The sequence below is a fragment of the Coloeus monedula genome (genome assembly GCF_965178545.1).
Source record: "Coloeus monedula genome assembly, chromosome: 40".
Taxonomy (NCBI): domain Eukaryota; kingdom Metazoa; phylum Chordata; class Aves; order Passeriformes; family Corvidae; genus Coloeus; species Coloeus monedula.
Genome location: NC_138820.1, coordinates 1,533,001 through 1,546,642, shown reverse-complemented (window position 1 = coordinate 1,546,642; position 13,642 = coordinate 1,533,001). Strand labels below are relative to the sequence as shown.

Sequence of the window (13,642 nt, the reverse complement as noted above, 5' to 3'; positions counted from 1 at the left end):
CACTCAGGGACACTCAGGGACAGTGAGGGGTCACTCAGGGACACTCAGAGGACACTCAGAGGACACTCAGGTGACACTCAGGGGTCACTCAGGGGACACTCAGGGGACACTCAGGGGACACCACCGGGATTCCCCCAGGACACCCCGGGGACACCTCGGGGACCTTCAGGTGGGGAACAGAACCTTGGGGAGCCCCTGGGTGACCCTGAGTGACCCTGGATGACCCCTGGTGACCCCTGGTGACCCTGAGTGACCCCTGAGTGACCCTGGATGACCCTTTGGGGACCCTTTGGGGACCCTGGTGACCCTGAGTGACCCCTGTGTGACCCTGGTGACCCCTGGTGACCCTGGATGACCCCTGATGACCCCTGAGTGACCCCTGTGTGACCCTGAGTGACCCTTTGGGGACCCTGGTGACCCCTGGTGACCCCGGATGACCCCTGGTGACCCCTGAGTGACCCTGGATGACCCCAGGTGACTCCAGGTGACCCCCGATGACCCCTGGTGACCCTAAGTGACCCCTGATGACCTCTGGTGACCCCTGAGTGACCCAGGTGACCCCAGGTGACCCCTGATGACCCCAGGTGACCCCTGATGACCCCGGTGACCCCAGGTGACCCCTGATGACCCCAGGTGACCGCTGATGACCCCAGGTGACCCCAGGTGACCCAGGTGACCCCCGATGACCCCTGGTGACCCCGGGTGACCCCAGGTGACCCCTGATGACCCCAGGTGACCCCGGTGACCCCAGGTGACCCCTGATGACCCCAGGTGACCCCAGGTGACCCCTGATGACCCCAGGTGACCCCGGTGACCCCAGGTGACCGCTGATGACCCCAGGTGACCCCAGGTGACCCAGGTGACCCCAGGTGACCGCTGATGACCCCAGGTGACCCCAGGTGACCCCGGTGACCCCAGGTGACCGCTGATGACCCCAGGTGACCGCTGATGACCCCAGGTGACCCCTGATGACCCCGGTGACCCCAGGTGACCGCTGATGACCCCAGGTGACCCCTGATGACCCCAGGTGACCCCTGATGACCCCTGGTGACCCCGGTGACCCCAGGTGACCGCTGATGACCCCAGGTGACCCCTGATGACCCCAGGTGACCCCGGGTGACCCCAGGTGACCGCGGGTGACCCCTGATGACCCCTGATGACCCCAGGTAACCCCGGTGACCCCAGGTGACCCCGGGTGACCCCTGGGTGACTCTAGGTGACCCCAGGTGACCCCGGTGACCCCTGATGACCCCTGATGACCCCAGGTGACCCCTGATGACCCCGGTGACCCCCGGTGACCCCTGATGACCCCAGGTGACCCCAGTGACCCCAGGTGACCGCGGGCTCTCACCTGGGCACGTCGTCGTCGGGCAGCAGCTCCTTGGGGCCGGGCGAGAAGCGGCGCGGGGACGTCGGGGTCAGCGCCGGGGGGAACTCGGGGCCCAGGAAGCTCTGGGGGGGCAGCTCCGAGTCCAGGTGGGCCGAGTAGGCTGGGGGGGACATTGGGGACAGGGGGACCTCAGGGGACATCGGGGACAGCGGGGACATTTGGGGACACGGGGGACATCGGGGACATCGGGGACAGGGGGACGTCAGGGGACATCGGGGACATTGGGGACATTTGGGGACATTTGGGATATTTGGGATATTTGGGACATTTGGGACATTTGGGACATTGGGGACATTTGGGGACATTTGGGGACTTTGGGGACATTTGGGGGCATTTTGGGACATTTGGGATATTTGGGGACATTTGGGGACATTTGGGATATTTGGGACATCGGGGACATTTGGGGATATTGGGGACATTTGGGATATTGGGGACATTGGGGACATTTGGGGACATTTGGGGACATTTGGGATATTTGGGACATCGGGGACATTTGGGACATCGGGGACATTTGGGATATTGGGGACATTTGGGGACATTTTGGGGACTTTGGGGACATTTGGGGGCATTTGGGGACTTTGGGGACTTTGGGGACATTTGGGACATTTGGGGACATTTGGGACATCGGGGACATTTGGGGACATTTTGGGGACTTTGGGGACATTTGGGGGCATTTGGGGACTTTGGGGACTTTGGGGACATTTGGGATATTTGGGACATCGGGGACATTTGGGGACATTTTGGGGCATTTGGGGGCATTTGGGACATCGGGGACATTTGGGGACATTTGGGGACATTTGGGGACTTTGGGGATATTTGGGATATTTGGGGACATTTGGGGACATTTGGGGACTTTGGGGACATTTGGGGACATTGGGGACATTTGGGACATTTGGGGACATTTGGGGACTTTGGGGACATTTGGGGGCTTTTGGGGACATTTGGGATATTTGGGACATTGGGGACATCGGGGACATTTGGGGACATTTGGGGACTTTGGGGACATTTGGGACATTTGGGACATTTGGGGACTTTGGGGACATTTGGGGACATTTGGGGGCATTTGGGATATTTGGGATATTTGGGATATTTGGGACATTTGGGACATTTGGGGACATTTGGGACATTTGGGGACTTTGGGGACATTTGGGACATTTGGGACATTTGGGGGCATTTGGGGACATTGGGGACATTTGGGGACATTTGGGGACATTGGGGACATTTGGGGGCATTTGGGGACTTTGGGGACTTTGGGGACATTTGGGGAATTTGGGGACATTTGGGGACATTTGGGGACATTTGGGGCATTTGGGGACTTTGGGGACATTTGGGGACATTTGGGGACATTTGGGGACATTGGGGACATTTGGGACATTTGGGGACATTTGGGGACTTTGGGGACATTTGGGGGCTTTTGGGGACATTTGGGATATTTGGGACATTGGGGACATCGGGGACATTTGGGGACATTTGGGGACTTTGGGGACATTTGGGACATTTGGGACATTTGGGGACTTTGGGGACATTTGGGGACATTTGGGGGCATTTGGGATATTTGGGATATTTGGGATATTTGGGACATTTGGGACATTTGGGGACATTTGGGACATTTGGGGACTTTGGGGACATTTGGGACATTTGGGACATTTGGGGGCATTTGGGGACATTGGGGACATTTGGGGACATTTGGGGACATTGGGGACATTTGGGGGCATTTGGGGACTTTGGGGACTTTGGGGACATTTGGGATATTTGGGACATCGGGGACATTTGGGGACATTTGGGGCACTGGGGACATTGGGGACATTTGGGGACATTTGGGGACATTTGGGGACATTGGGGACATTTGGGGAATTTGGGGACATTTGGGGACATTTGGGGACATTTGGGGCATTTGGGGACTTTGGGGACATTTGGGATATTTGGGACATCGGGGACATTTGGGGACATTTGGGGACATTTGGGATATTTGGGACATCGGGGACATTTGGGGACATTTAGGGGCATTTGGGGACATTTGGGGACTTTGGGGACATTTGGGGGCATTTGGGGACTTTGGGGACTTTGGGGACATTTGGGGACATTTGGGGGCATTTGGGGACATTTGGGGACATCAGGGATTGGGGACATCGGGGACACAAGGACGGTGCCCAGGTCCTGTCCCACCCCAAATTCCCGTTTTAAACCCAACCCCCCATTTTTAACCCCAAACCCCCATTTTTAACCCAAATCCCCCTGGTTTTACCCCAAACCCCCCTTTCTCCCCCCAAACCCCCATTTCCCCCCGACCCCCCATTTTTAACCCAAATCCCCCATTTTTAACCCCAAACCCCTTTTTTTAACACAAATCCCCCCGTTTTTGCCCCAAACCCCCATTTTCCCCCCTGACCCCCCATTTTTAACCCAAATCCCCCCATTTTTGCCCCAAACCCCCATTTTTAACCCAAACCCCCCATTTTTCACACCAAACCCCCCATTTTTCACCCCAAACCCCCTTTTTTAACCCCAAACTCCCTGTTTTTAACCTAAATTCCCTGGTTTTAACCCCAAGCCCCCATTTTTAACCCAAATCCCCCCATTTTTCCCCCCAAACCCCCATTTTTCCCCCCAACTCCCCATTTTCCCCCAAACCCCCATTTTCCCCCCAATCCCCATTTTTCCCCCCAAACCCCCATTTTTCCCCCCAAACCCCCATTTTCCCCCCAAACCCCCATTTTTCCCCCCAAACCCCCATTTTTCCCCCCAAACCCCCCGTTTTTGCCCCAAACCCCCCGTTTCCGCCCCAAAGCCCCATTTTTAACCCAAATGCCCCATTTTCCCCCCAAACCCCCATTTTTCCCCCCAAACCCCCGTTTTCGCCCCAACCCCCCCCATTTTTCCCCCCAACTCCCCATTTTTGACCCAAATCCCCCCGTTTTCCCCCCAAACCCCCATTTTTCCCCCAAACCCCATTTTTTCCCCCCAACTCCCCATTTTCCCCCCAAACCCCCCGTTTTTTGCCCCAAACCCCCCGTTTTTGCCCCAAACCCCCCGTTTTCCCCCAAACCCCCATTTTCCCCCCAAACCCCCATTTTTCCCCCCAAACCCCCATTTTTTCCCCCCAACTCCCCATTTTCCCCCAACCCCATTTTTCCCCCAACCCCCATTTTTCTCCCCCAAACCCCCATTTTCCCCCCCAAACCCCATTTTTCTCCCCCAAACCCCATTTTTCCCCCCAACCCCCCACTTTTGACCCAAATCCCCCCATCTTTCCCCCCAACTCCCCATTTTTCCCCCCAACTCCCCATTTTCCCCCCAAACCCCATTTTTCCCCCCAAACCCCCCGTTTTTGCCCCAAAGCCCCCATTTCCCCCCCAAACCCCCATTTTCCCCAATCCCCATTCCTTCCCCCCCAAACCCCCATTTTCCCCCCAAACTCCCATTTTTCCCCCCAAACCCCCATTGTTTCCCCCAAACCCCCCATTTTTGCCCCAAACCCCCGTTTCCGCCCCAAAGCCCCATTTTTAACCCAAATCCCCCCATTTTCCCCCCAAACCCCCTGTTTTCGCCCCAAACCCCCATTTTCCCCCCAACTCCCCATTTTTGACCCAAATCCCCCCGTTTTCCCCCAACTCCCCATTTTCCCCCCAAACCCCCATTTCCCCCAAACCCCCGTTTTTGCCCCAAACCCCCCGTTTTTGCCCCAAACCCCCATTTCCCCCAAACCCCCATTTTTTAACCCAAACCCCCATTTTCCCCCAAACCCCCCATTTTCCCCCCCAAACCCCCATTTTTGACCCAAATCCCCCCGTTTTCCCCCCAAACCCCCATTTTTCCCCCAAACCCCCATTTTCCCCCCAAACCCCCATTTTTCCCCCCAAACCCCCATTTTCCCCCCAACTCCCCATTTTTTCCCCCAAACCCCCATTTTTCCCCCAAACCCCCCGTTTTTGCCCCAAACCCCCCGTTTCCGCCCCAAAGCCCCATTTTTAACCCAAATGCCCCATTTTTCCCGCCAAAGCCCCCATTTTTTCCCCCAAATCCCCATTTTTCGCCCCAAAACCCCCCCCATTTTCCCCCCAAACCCCCATTTTTCCCCCAAACCCCATTTTCCCCCAAACCCCCATTTTTCCCCCAACTCCCCATTTTTGACCCAAATCCCCCCATTTTTCCCCCCCAAACCCCCATTTTTCCCCCCAAACCCCCTTTTCCCCCCAAACCCCCATTTTCCCCCCAAACCCCCATTTTCCCCCAAACCCCCATTTTTCCCCCCAATCCCCATTTTCCCCCAAACCCCCATTTTTCCCCCAAACCCCCATTTTTCCCCCAAACCCCCATTTTTCCCCCCAAACCCCCATTTTTTCCCCCCAAACCCCCATTTTTCCCCCAAACCCCCCATTTTTGCCCCCAACTCCCCATTTTTCCCCCAAACCCCCATTTTTCCCCCCAAACCCCCCGTTTTTGCCCCAAACCCCCATTTTCCCCCCAAACCCCCCATTTTTCCCCCCAAACCCCCATTTTCCCCCAAACCCCCATTTTTCCCCCCAATCCCCATTTTCCCCCCAAACCCCCATTTTTCCCCCAAACCCCCATTTTTCCCCAAACCCCCATTTTTCCCCCCAAACCCCCATTTTTCCCCCCAAACCCCCATTTTTCCCCCAAACCCCCCATTTTTGCCCCCAACTCCCCATTTTTCCCCCAAACCCCCATTTTTCCCCCCAAACCCCCCGTTTTTGCCCCAAACCCCCATTTTCCCCCCAAACCCCCCATTTTCCCCCCAAACCCCCATTGTTCCCCCCAAACCCCCATTTCCCCCCAAACCCCCATTTTTTAACCCAAACCCCCATTTTTCCCCCAAACCCCCCATTTCCCCCCCAAACCCCCATTTTCCCCCAAACCCCCATTTTTCCCCCCAAACCCCCATTTTTCCCCCCAAACCCCCATTTTCCCCCAAACCCCCCATTTTTCCCCCAAACCCCCATTTTTCCCCCCAAAGCCCCCGTTTTTGCCCCAAAGCCCCCGTTTTTGCCCCAAACCCCCATTTTTCCGCCCCAAACCCCCATTTTGCCCCCCAAACCCCCATTTTTCCCCCCAAACCCCCCGTTTTTGCCCCAAAGCCCCCGTTTTTGCCCCAAACCCCCATTTTTCCCCCCAAACCCCCATTTTTCCCCCCAAACCCCCATTTTTCCCCCCAAACCCCCCATTTTTCCCCCCAAACCCCCCGTTTTTGCCCCAAAGCCGCCTCCCCGCGCCGCTCACAGCCGGTGACGTCGGGGGGCCCGTAGGCGTCCCCCAGGGTGCCCACGGCCGCCTTGGCCACGCGCAGGTAAACGACGTCGAAGGTGTTCTTGAGCGCCGCCACCGCGTCCTCGTGCATCACGTCCTCCAGGCTGACGTTGTTCACCTGCGGGGACAGCGGGGATTTGGGGGATTTGGGGACATTTGGGATATTGGGGGATTTGGGGACACTGGGGACATTTGGGGACATTGGGGGATTTGGGGACATTTGGGGACACTGGGGACATTGTGCATCACGTCCTCAAGGCTGACGTTGTTCACCTGCGGGGACAGCGGGGATTTGGGGACATTTGGGGACATTTGGGGACATTTGGGGCATTGGGGGCATTGGGGACGTTGGGGGATTTGGGGACATTTGGGGACATTTGGGGACATTTGGGGACATTTGGTATTTGGGGGCGTTGGGGACATTGGGGACATCGGGGATTTGGGGACATTTGGGGGCATTGGGCTCATTGGGGACATTGGGGATTTGGGGACATTGGGGACATTGGGGGATTTGGGGACATTGGGGACATTTGGGGACATCGGGGGATTTGGGGGCATTGGGGACATTTGGGACATTGGGGATATTGGGGACATTGGGGGCATTGGGGGATTTGGGGGATTTGGGGACATTTGGGGGCATCGGGGGCATTGGGGGATTTGGGGACATTTGGGGACATTTGGGGACATTTGGGGCATTGGGGACATTGGGGACATTGGGGGATTTGGGGACATTGGGGACTTGGGGACATTGGGGACATCGGGGACATTGGGGGATTTGGGGACATTTGGGGACACTGGGGACATTTGGGGCATTGGGGGCATTGGGGACGTTGGGGGATTTGGGGACATTTGGGGACATTTGGGGACATTTGGGGACATTTGGGGCATTGGGGGCATCGGGGGCATTGGGGGATTTGGGGACATTTGGGGACATCGGGAACATCGGGGACATTGGGGACGTTGGGGATGTTGGGGACATTTGGGGACATTTCGGGACACTTGGGGACATTTGGGACATTGGGGACGTTGGGGGATTTAGGGACATTTGTGGACATTTGTGGACATTTGGGGACATTTGGGGCACTGGGGACATTGGGGACATTGGGGACATCGGGGACATTGGGGGATTTGGGGACACTGGGGACATTGTGCATCACGTCCTCAAGGCTGACGTTGTTCACCTGCGGGGACAGCGGGGATTTGGGGACATTTGGGGACATTTGGGGACATTTGGGGCATTGGGGGCATTGGGGACATTGGGGACATTTGGGGACGTTGGGGACGTTGGGGGATTTGGGGACATTTGGGGACATTTGGGGACATTTGGTATTTGGGGGCGTTGGGGACATTGGGGGATTTGGGGGCATTGGGGGACATTTGGGGACATTGGGGATTTGGGGACACTGGGGACATTGTGCATCACGTCCTCAAGGCTGACGTTGTTCACCTGCGGGGACAGCGGGGATTTGGGGACATTTGGGGACATTTGGGGACATTTGGGGCATTGGGGGCATTGGGGACATTGGGGACATTTGGGGACGTTGGGGACGTTGGGGGATTTGGGGACATTTGGGGACATTTGGGGACATTTGGTATTTGGGGGCGTTGGGGACATTGGGGGATTTGGGGGCATTGGGGGACATTTGGGGACATTGGGGATTTGGGGACACTGGGGACATTGTGCATCACGTCCTCAAGGCTGACGTTGTTCACCTGCGGGGACAGCGGGGACGGTGGGGATTTGGGGACATTTGGGGACATTTGGGGACATCGGGGACGTTGGGGGCATCGGGGGCATTGGGGATATTGGGGACGTTGGGGATGTTGGGGACATTGGGGACATTTCGGGACACTTGGGGACATTTGGGGACATTTGGGGACATTGGGGGATTTGGGGACATTTGGGGACATTTGGGGACATTTCGGGCACTGGGGACATTGGGGACATTGGGGACATTGGGGGACATTTGGGGACACTGGGGGATTTGGGGGCATTTGGGGACATTTGGGGACATTTGGGGCACTGGGGATATTGGGGACTTGGGGACATTGGGGACATTTGGGGACATCAGGAACATCGGGGACATTGGGGATGTTGGGGACGTTGGGGATGTTGGGGGATTTGGGGACATTGGGGGCATCGGGGGCATTGGGGACATTGGGGGACATTGGGGACATCGGGGACATTGGGGACGTTGGGGATGTTGGGGACATTTGGGGACTTTGGGGGGCTTGGGGACATTTGGGGACATTGGGGACATCGGGGGCATTGGGGGCATTGGGGGATTTGGGGACATTTGGGATATTGGGGACTTGGGGACATTTGGGGACATCGGGGACATCGGGGACATTGGGGACGTTGGGGATTGGGGACATTTGGGGACATTGGGGACATCGGGAACATCGGGGACGTTGGGGATGTTGGGGACATTGGGGACATTTGGGGACATTTGGGGCACTGGGGACATTGGGGACATCAGGGACATTGGGGACATTGGGGATTTGGGGACATTTGGGGACATTTGGGGATTTGGGGACACTGGGGACATTGGAAGGGTTTGGGGACATTTGGGGACATTGGGGACATTTGGGGACATCAGGAGGGTTTGGGGGATTTGGGGACATTGGGGGATATTGGGGGGGATTTGGGGACATTGGGGAGATTTTGGAATATTCTGGAATATTTGGGGACATCGGGGGGCCTCAGGGTTTGGGGCCGTTGGGGAGATTTGGGGAGATTTGGGGAGATTTGGGGAGATTTGAGGACATTTGGGGCATTCTGGGACGTGGGGGGGATTTGGGGACGTTGGGGACACGCGGGGAGGGGACCCGGGGCCAGCAGCGCCACCGCCCCACCCTGCCCCACCCCCAATGTCCCCAAAATCCCCCCATGGCCCCCCAAAATCCCCAAAATCCCCCTGATGGCCCAAAATCCCCCAAATCCCCAAAATCCCCCCGATGGCCCCAAATCCCCCAAATCCCCAAAATTCCCCCGATGGCCCCAAAATCCCCCAAATCCCCCAAATCCCCCCGATGGCCCCAAATGTCCCCAACATCCCCAATTCCCCCTTTATCCCCCGATGTCCCCAAAATCCCCCAAATGCCCTCGGTGTCCCCAACCCTCCCCTCACCCCCCCATGTCCCCAAATCCCCTGAACGTCCCCGAGTGTCCCCAGGCCCCCCGGGGTGTCCCCAGTGTCGCCCCCGTGTCCCCCCAATGTCCCCCATTGTCCCCCAGTGTCCCCCCATTGTCCCCAGTGTCCCCTCATTGTCCCCCCGTCCCCATTGTCCCCAGTGTCGCCCCATTGTCCCCCCATTGTCCCCATTGTCCCCCCCCATCCCCATTGTCCCCCCTGTCCCCATTGTCCCCCCATTGTCCCCCCCGTCCCCATTGTCCCCATTGTCCCCCCTGTCCCCATTGTCCCCCATTGTCCCCCATTGTCCCCCCCTGTCCCCCCCCTGTCCCCCCCTGTCCCCCCATTGTCCCCGCCGTCCCCGCTGTCCCCCCTGTCCCCATTGTCCCCATTGTCCCCCCATCCCCATTGTCCCCCCATTGTCCCCCATTGTCCCCCCCTGTCCCCATTGTCCCCATTGTCCCCCCCTGTCCCCATTGTCCCCCCCTGTCCCCCCTGTCCCCATTGTCCCCCCCATCCCCATTGTCCCCATTGTCCCCCCGTCCCCCCATTGTCCCCCCCATCCCCATTGTCCCCCCCGTCCCCATTGTCCCCCATTGTCCCCATTGTCCCCCCCCGTGCCCCCATTGTCCCCCCCGTCCCCATTGTCCCCCCCTGTCCCCATTGTCCCCCCTGTCCCCATTGTCCCCCTGTCCCCCCCTGTCCCCCCATTGTCCCCCCCGTCCCCCCATTGTCCCCATTGTCCCCCCCCTGTCCCCATTGTCCCCCATTGTCCCCCCCGTCCCCCCATTGTCCCCATTGTCCCCATTGTCCCCCCCTGTCCCCCCTCTCCCCATTGTCCCCATTGTCCCCATTGTCCCCCCTGTCCCCATTGTCCCCATTGTCCCCCCGTCCCCATTGTCCCCATTGTCCCCCCATTGTCCCCCCTGTCCCCATTGTCCCCATTGTCCCCCTTGTCCCCCCCTGTCCCCCCTGTCCCCCATTGTCCCCCCCTGTCCCCCCTGTCCCCCATTGTCCCCATTGTCCCCCCCTGTCCCCCATTGTCCCCATTGTCCCCCCCTGTCCCCCCTCTCCCCATTGTCCCCATTGTCCCCCTTGTCCCCCCCTGTCCCCCCTGTCCCCCATTGTCCCCCTTGTCCCCCCCTGTCCCCCCATTGTCCCCCCCTGTCCCCCCTGTCCCCCATTGTCCCCATTGTCCCCCCCTGTCCCCCATTGTCCCCATTGTCCCCCCCTGTCCCCCCTCTCCCCATTGTCCCCATTGTCCCCCTTGTCCCCCCCTGTCCCCCCATTGTCCCCATTGTCCCCCCCATCCCCATTGTCCCCCCTGTCCCCATTGTCCCCCCCATCCCCATTGTCCCCCTTGTCCCCCCCTGTCCCCCCATTGTCCCCATTGTCCCCCCCGTCCCCATTGTCCCCATTGTCCCCCCCATCCCCATTGTCCCCCCTGTCCCCATTGTCCCCCCCTGTCCCCATTGTCCCCCCCCATCCCCATTGTCCCCCATTGTCCCCCCCTGTCCCCATTGTCCCCCCATTGTCCCCCCCGTCCCCCCATTGTCCCCATTGTCCCCATTGTCCCCATTGTCCCCCCCCTGTCCCCATTGTCCCCATTGTCCCCCATTGTCCCCCCCATCCCCATTGTCCCCCCCATTGTCCCCCCTGTCCCCCCCTGTCCCCGCTGTCCCCACTCACGGCCAGGATCTTGTCCCCGACCTGCAGCCGCCCGTCCTTGTGCGCGGCCCCCCCCTCGATGACCTTGGTGACGTAGATGCTGTTGTCCCCCGGGATGTGCTGGTTGCCCACGCCCCCCGCGATGCTGAACCCCAGACCTGCCCGGGGGACACCGGTGTCACCTCGCCCCGGGCCAGCCCTGTGCCACCCCTGTGCCACCCCCCCGTGCCACCCCGGTGTCACCCCCGGTGTCACCTCCCCTGTGCCACTCCCGGTGTCACCTCTGTCACCCCTGTGCCGCCCCTGTGCCACCCCGGTGTCACCCCGGTGTCACCCCTGTCACCCCTGTGCCACCCCGGTGCCACCTCTGTGTCACCTCTGTGTCACCCCCGGTGTCACCTCGCCCCGGGCCAGCCCTGTGCCACCTCTGTGCCACCCCTGTGCCACCCCCGGTGTCACCTCTGTCACCCCGGTGTCACCTCGCCCCGGGCCAGTCCTGTGCCACCCCTGTGCCACCCCTGTGTCACCTCTGTCACCCCCGGTGTCACCTCGCCCCGGGCCAGCCCTGTGCCACCCCTGTGCCACCTCTGTGCCACCCCTGTCACCCCGGTGTCACCCCCGGTGTCACCTCTGTCACCCCGGTGTCACCCCCGGTGTCACCTCGCCCCGGGCCAGCCCTGTGCCACCTCTGTGCCACCTCTGTGCCACCCCTGTCACCCCCGGTGTCACCTCGCCCCGGGCCAGCCCTGTGCCACCTCTGTGCCACCCCTGTGCCACCCCTGTGCCACCCCTGTGTCACCTCTGTCACCTCTGTGCCACCCCGGTGTCACCTCGCCCCGGGCCAGCCCTGTGCCACCCCTGTGTCACCCCTGTGCCACCCCTGTGCCACCTCTGTGCCACCCCGGTGTCACCTCTGTCACCCCAGTGTCACCCCGGTGTCACCTCGCCCCGGGCCAGCCCTGTGCCACCCCTGTGCCACCCCTGTGTCAGCCCGGTGTCACCTCTGTGTCACCCCAGTGTCACCCCAGTGCCACCCCTGTCACCCCTGTCACCCCTGTCACCCCTGTGTCACCTCTGTGCCACCCCTGTGCCACCCCTGTGCCACCTCTGTGTCACCTCTGTGCCACCCCGGTGTCACCTCGCCCCGGGCCAGCCCTGTGCCACCTCTGTGCCACCCCTGTCACCTCTGTCATCTCTGTGCCACCCCTGTGCCACCCCCGGTGTCACCTCTGTCACCTCTGTGCCACCTCTGTGCCACCCCTGTGCCACCCCCGGTGTCACCTCTGTCACCCCTGTGCCACCCCAGTGCCACCCCGGTGTCACCTCCCCTGTGTCACCCCTGTGCCACCCCCGGTGTCACCTTGGTCACCCCAGTGCCACCCCAGTGTCACCTTTGTCACCCCCTGTGCCACCCCTGTGCCACCCCAGTGCCACCCCAGTGCCACCCCCCCTGTGCCACCCCCGGTGTCACCTCTGTCACCTCTGTCACCCCAGTGCCACCCCTGTGCCACCTCTGTGCCACCCCTCCGTGCCACCCCCTGTCACCCCCTGTGCCACCCCCGATGTCACCTTGGTCACCCCCCCCTCGCTGTCACTCAGGTGTCCCCAGGTGTCCCCAAATCTGGGGGTCCCGGGCTGCATTTTGGGGAGATTTTGGGGCATTTTAGGGGAATTTTGGGGCATTTTGGGGGAATTTTAGGGCATTTTGGGGTTCCCGGGATGATTCCAGGGCAATTTTGGGTCCCCGAGGACAATTTTGGAGATCCCAGGTGGATTTTGGGCTGGATTTGGGGGATTTTGGGGCTCCCAGGTGGATTTGGGGCTGAATTTGGGGGATTTTGGGGTTCCCGGGTGAATTCTGGGCTGAATTTGGGGGATTTTGGGCTGGATTTGGGGGATTTTGGGGTTCCCGGGTGAATTCTGGGCTGAATTTGGGGGATTTTGGGCTGGATTTGGGGGATTTCGGGGTTCCTGGGTGGATTCTGGGCTGAATTTGGGGGATTCTGAGGATCCCGGTGCAGATTTTGCAGATCCTGGGGTGGATTTTGGACCGGATTTGGGGGATTTTGGGTTGGATTTGGGGGATTTGGGGGCTCCCGGGTGGATTCTGGGCCGAATTTGGGGGATTTTGAGGATCCTGGGGCAGATTTTGCAGATCCTGGGGTGGATTTGGGGGATTTTGGGT

At 59.8% G+C, this 13,642-nt stretch overlaps 1 protein-coding gene across 2 annotated transcripts in view; it reads right to left on the bottom strand.

The window, feature by feature from the left end:
* DLG4 (discs large MAGUK scaffold protein 4) overlaps positions 1 to 13,642 on the bottom strand; it is a 52,889-nt gene that overhangs the window by 19,405 nt on the left and 19,842 nt on the right. The window contains exons 7-9 of one of the 2 annotated variants that reach the window (XM_082300535.1): positions 11,500 to 11,615; positions 6,629 to 6,773; positions 1,352 to 1,490 (exon numbers count right to left, since the gene is read on the bottom strand). In XM_082300535.1, the coding sequence (XP_082156661.1) occupies positions 1,352 to 1,490; positions 6,629 to 6,773; positions 11,500 to 11,615 (400 nt within the window). Of the gene's footprint in view, positions 1 to 1,351; positions 1,491 to 6,628; positions 6,774 to 11,478; positions 11,616 to 13,642 lie in introns of both variants that reach the window. The other variant, XM_082300534.1, reaches the window with a different exon arrangement.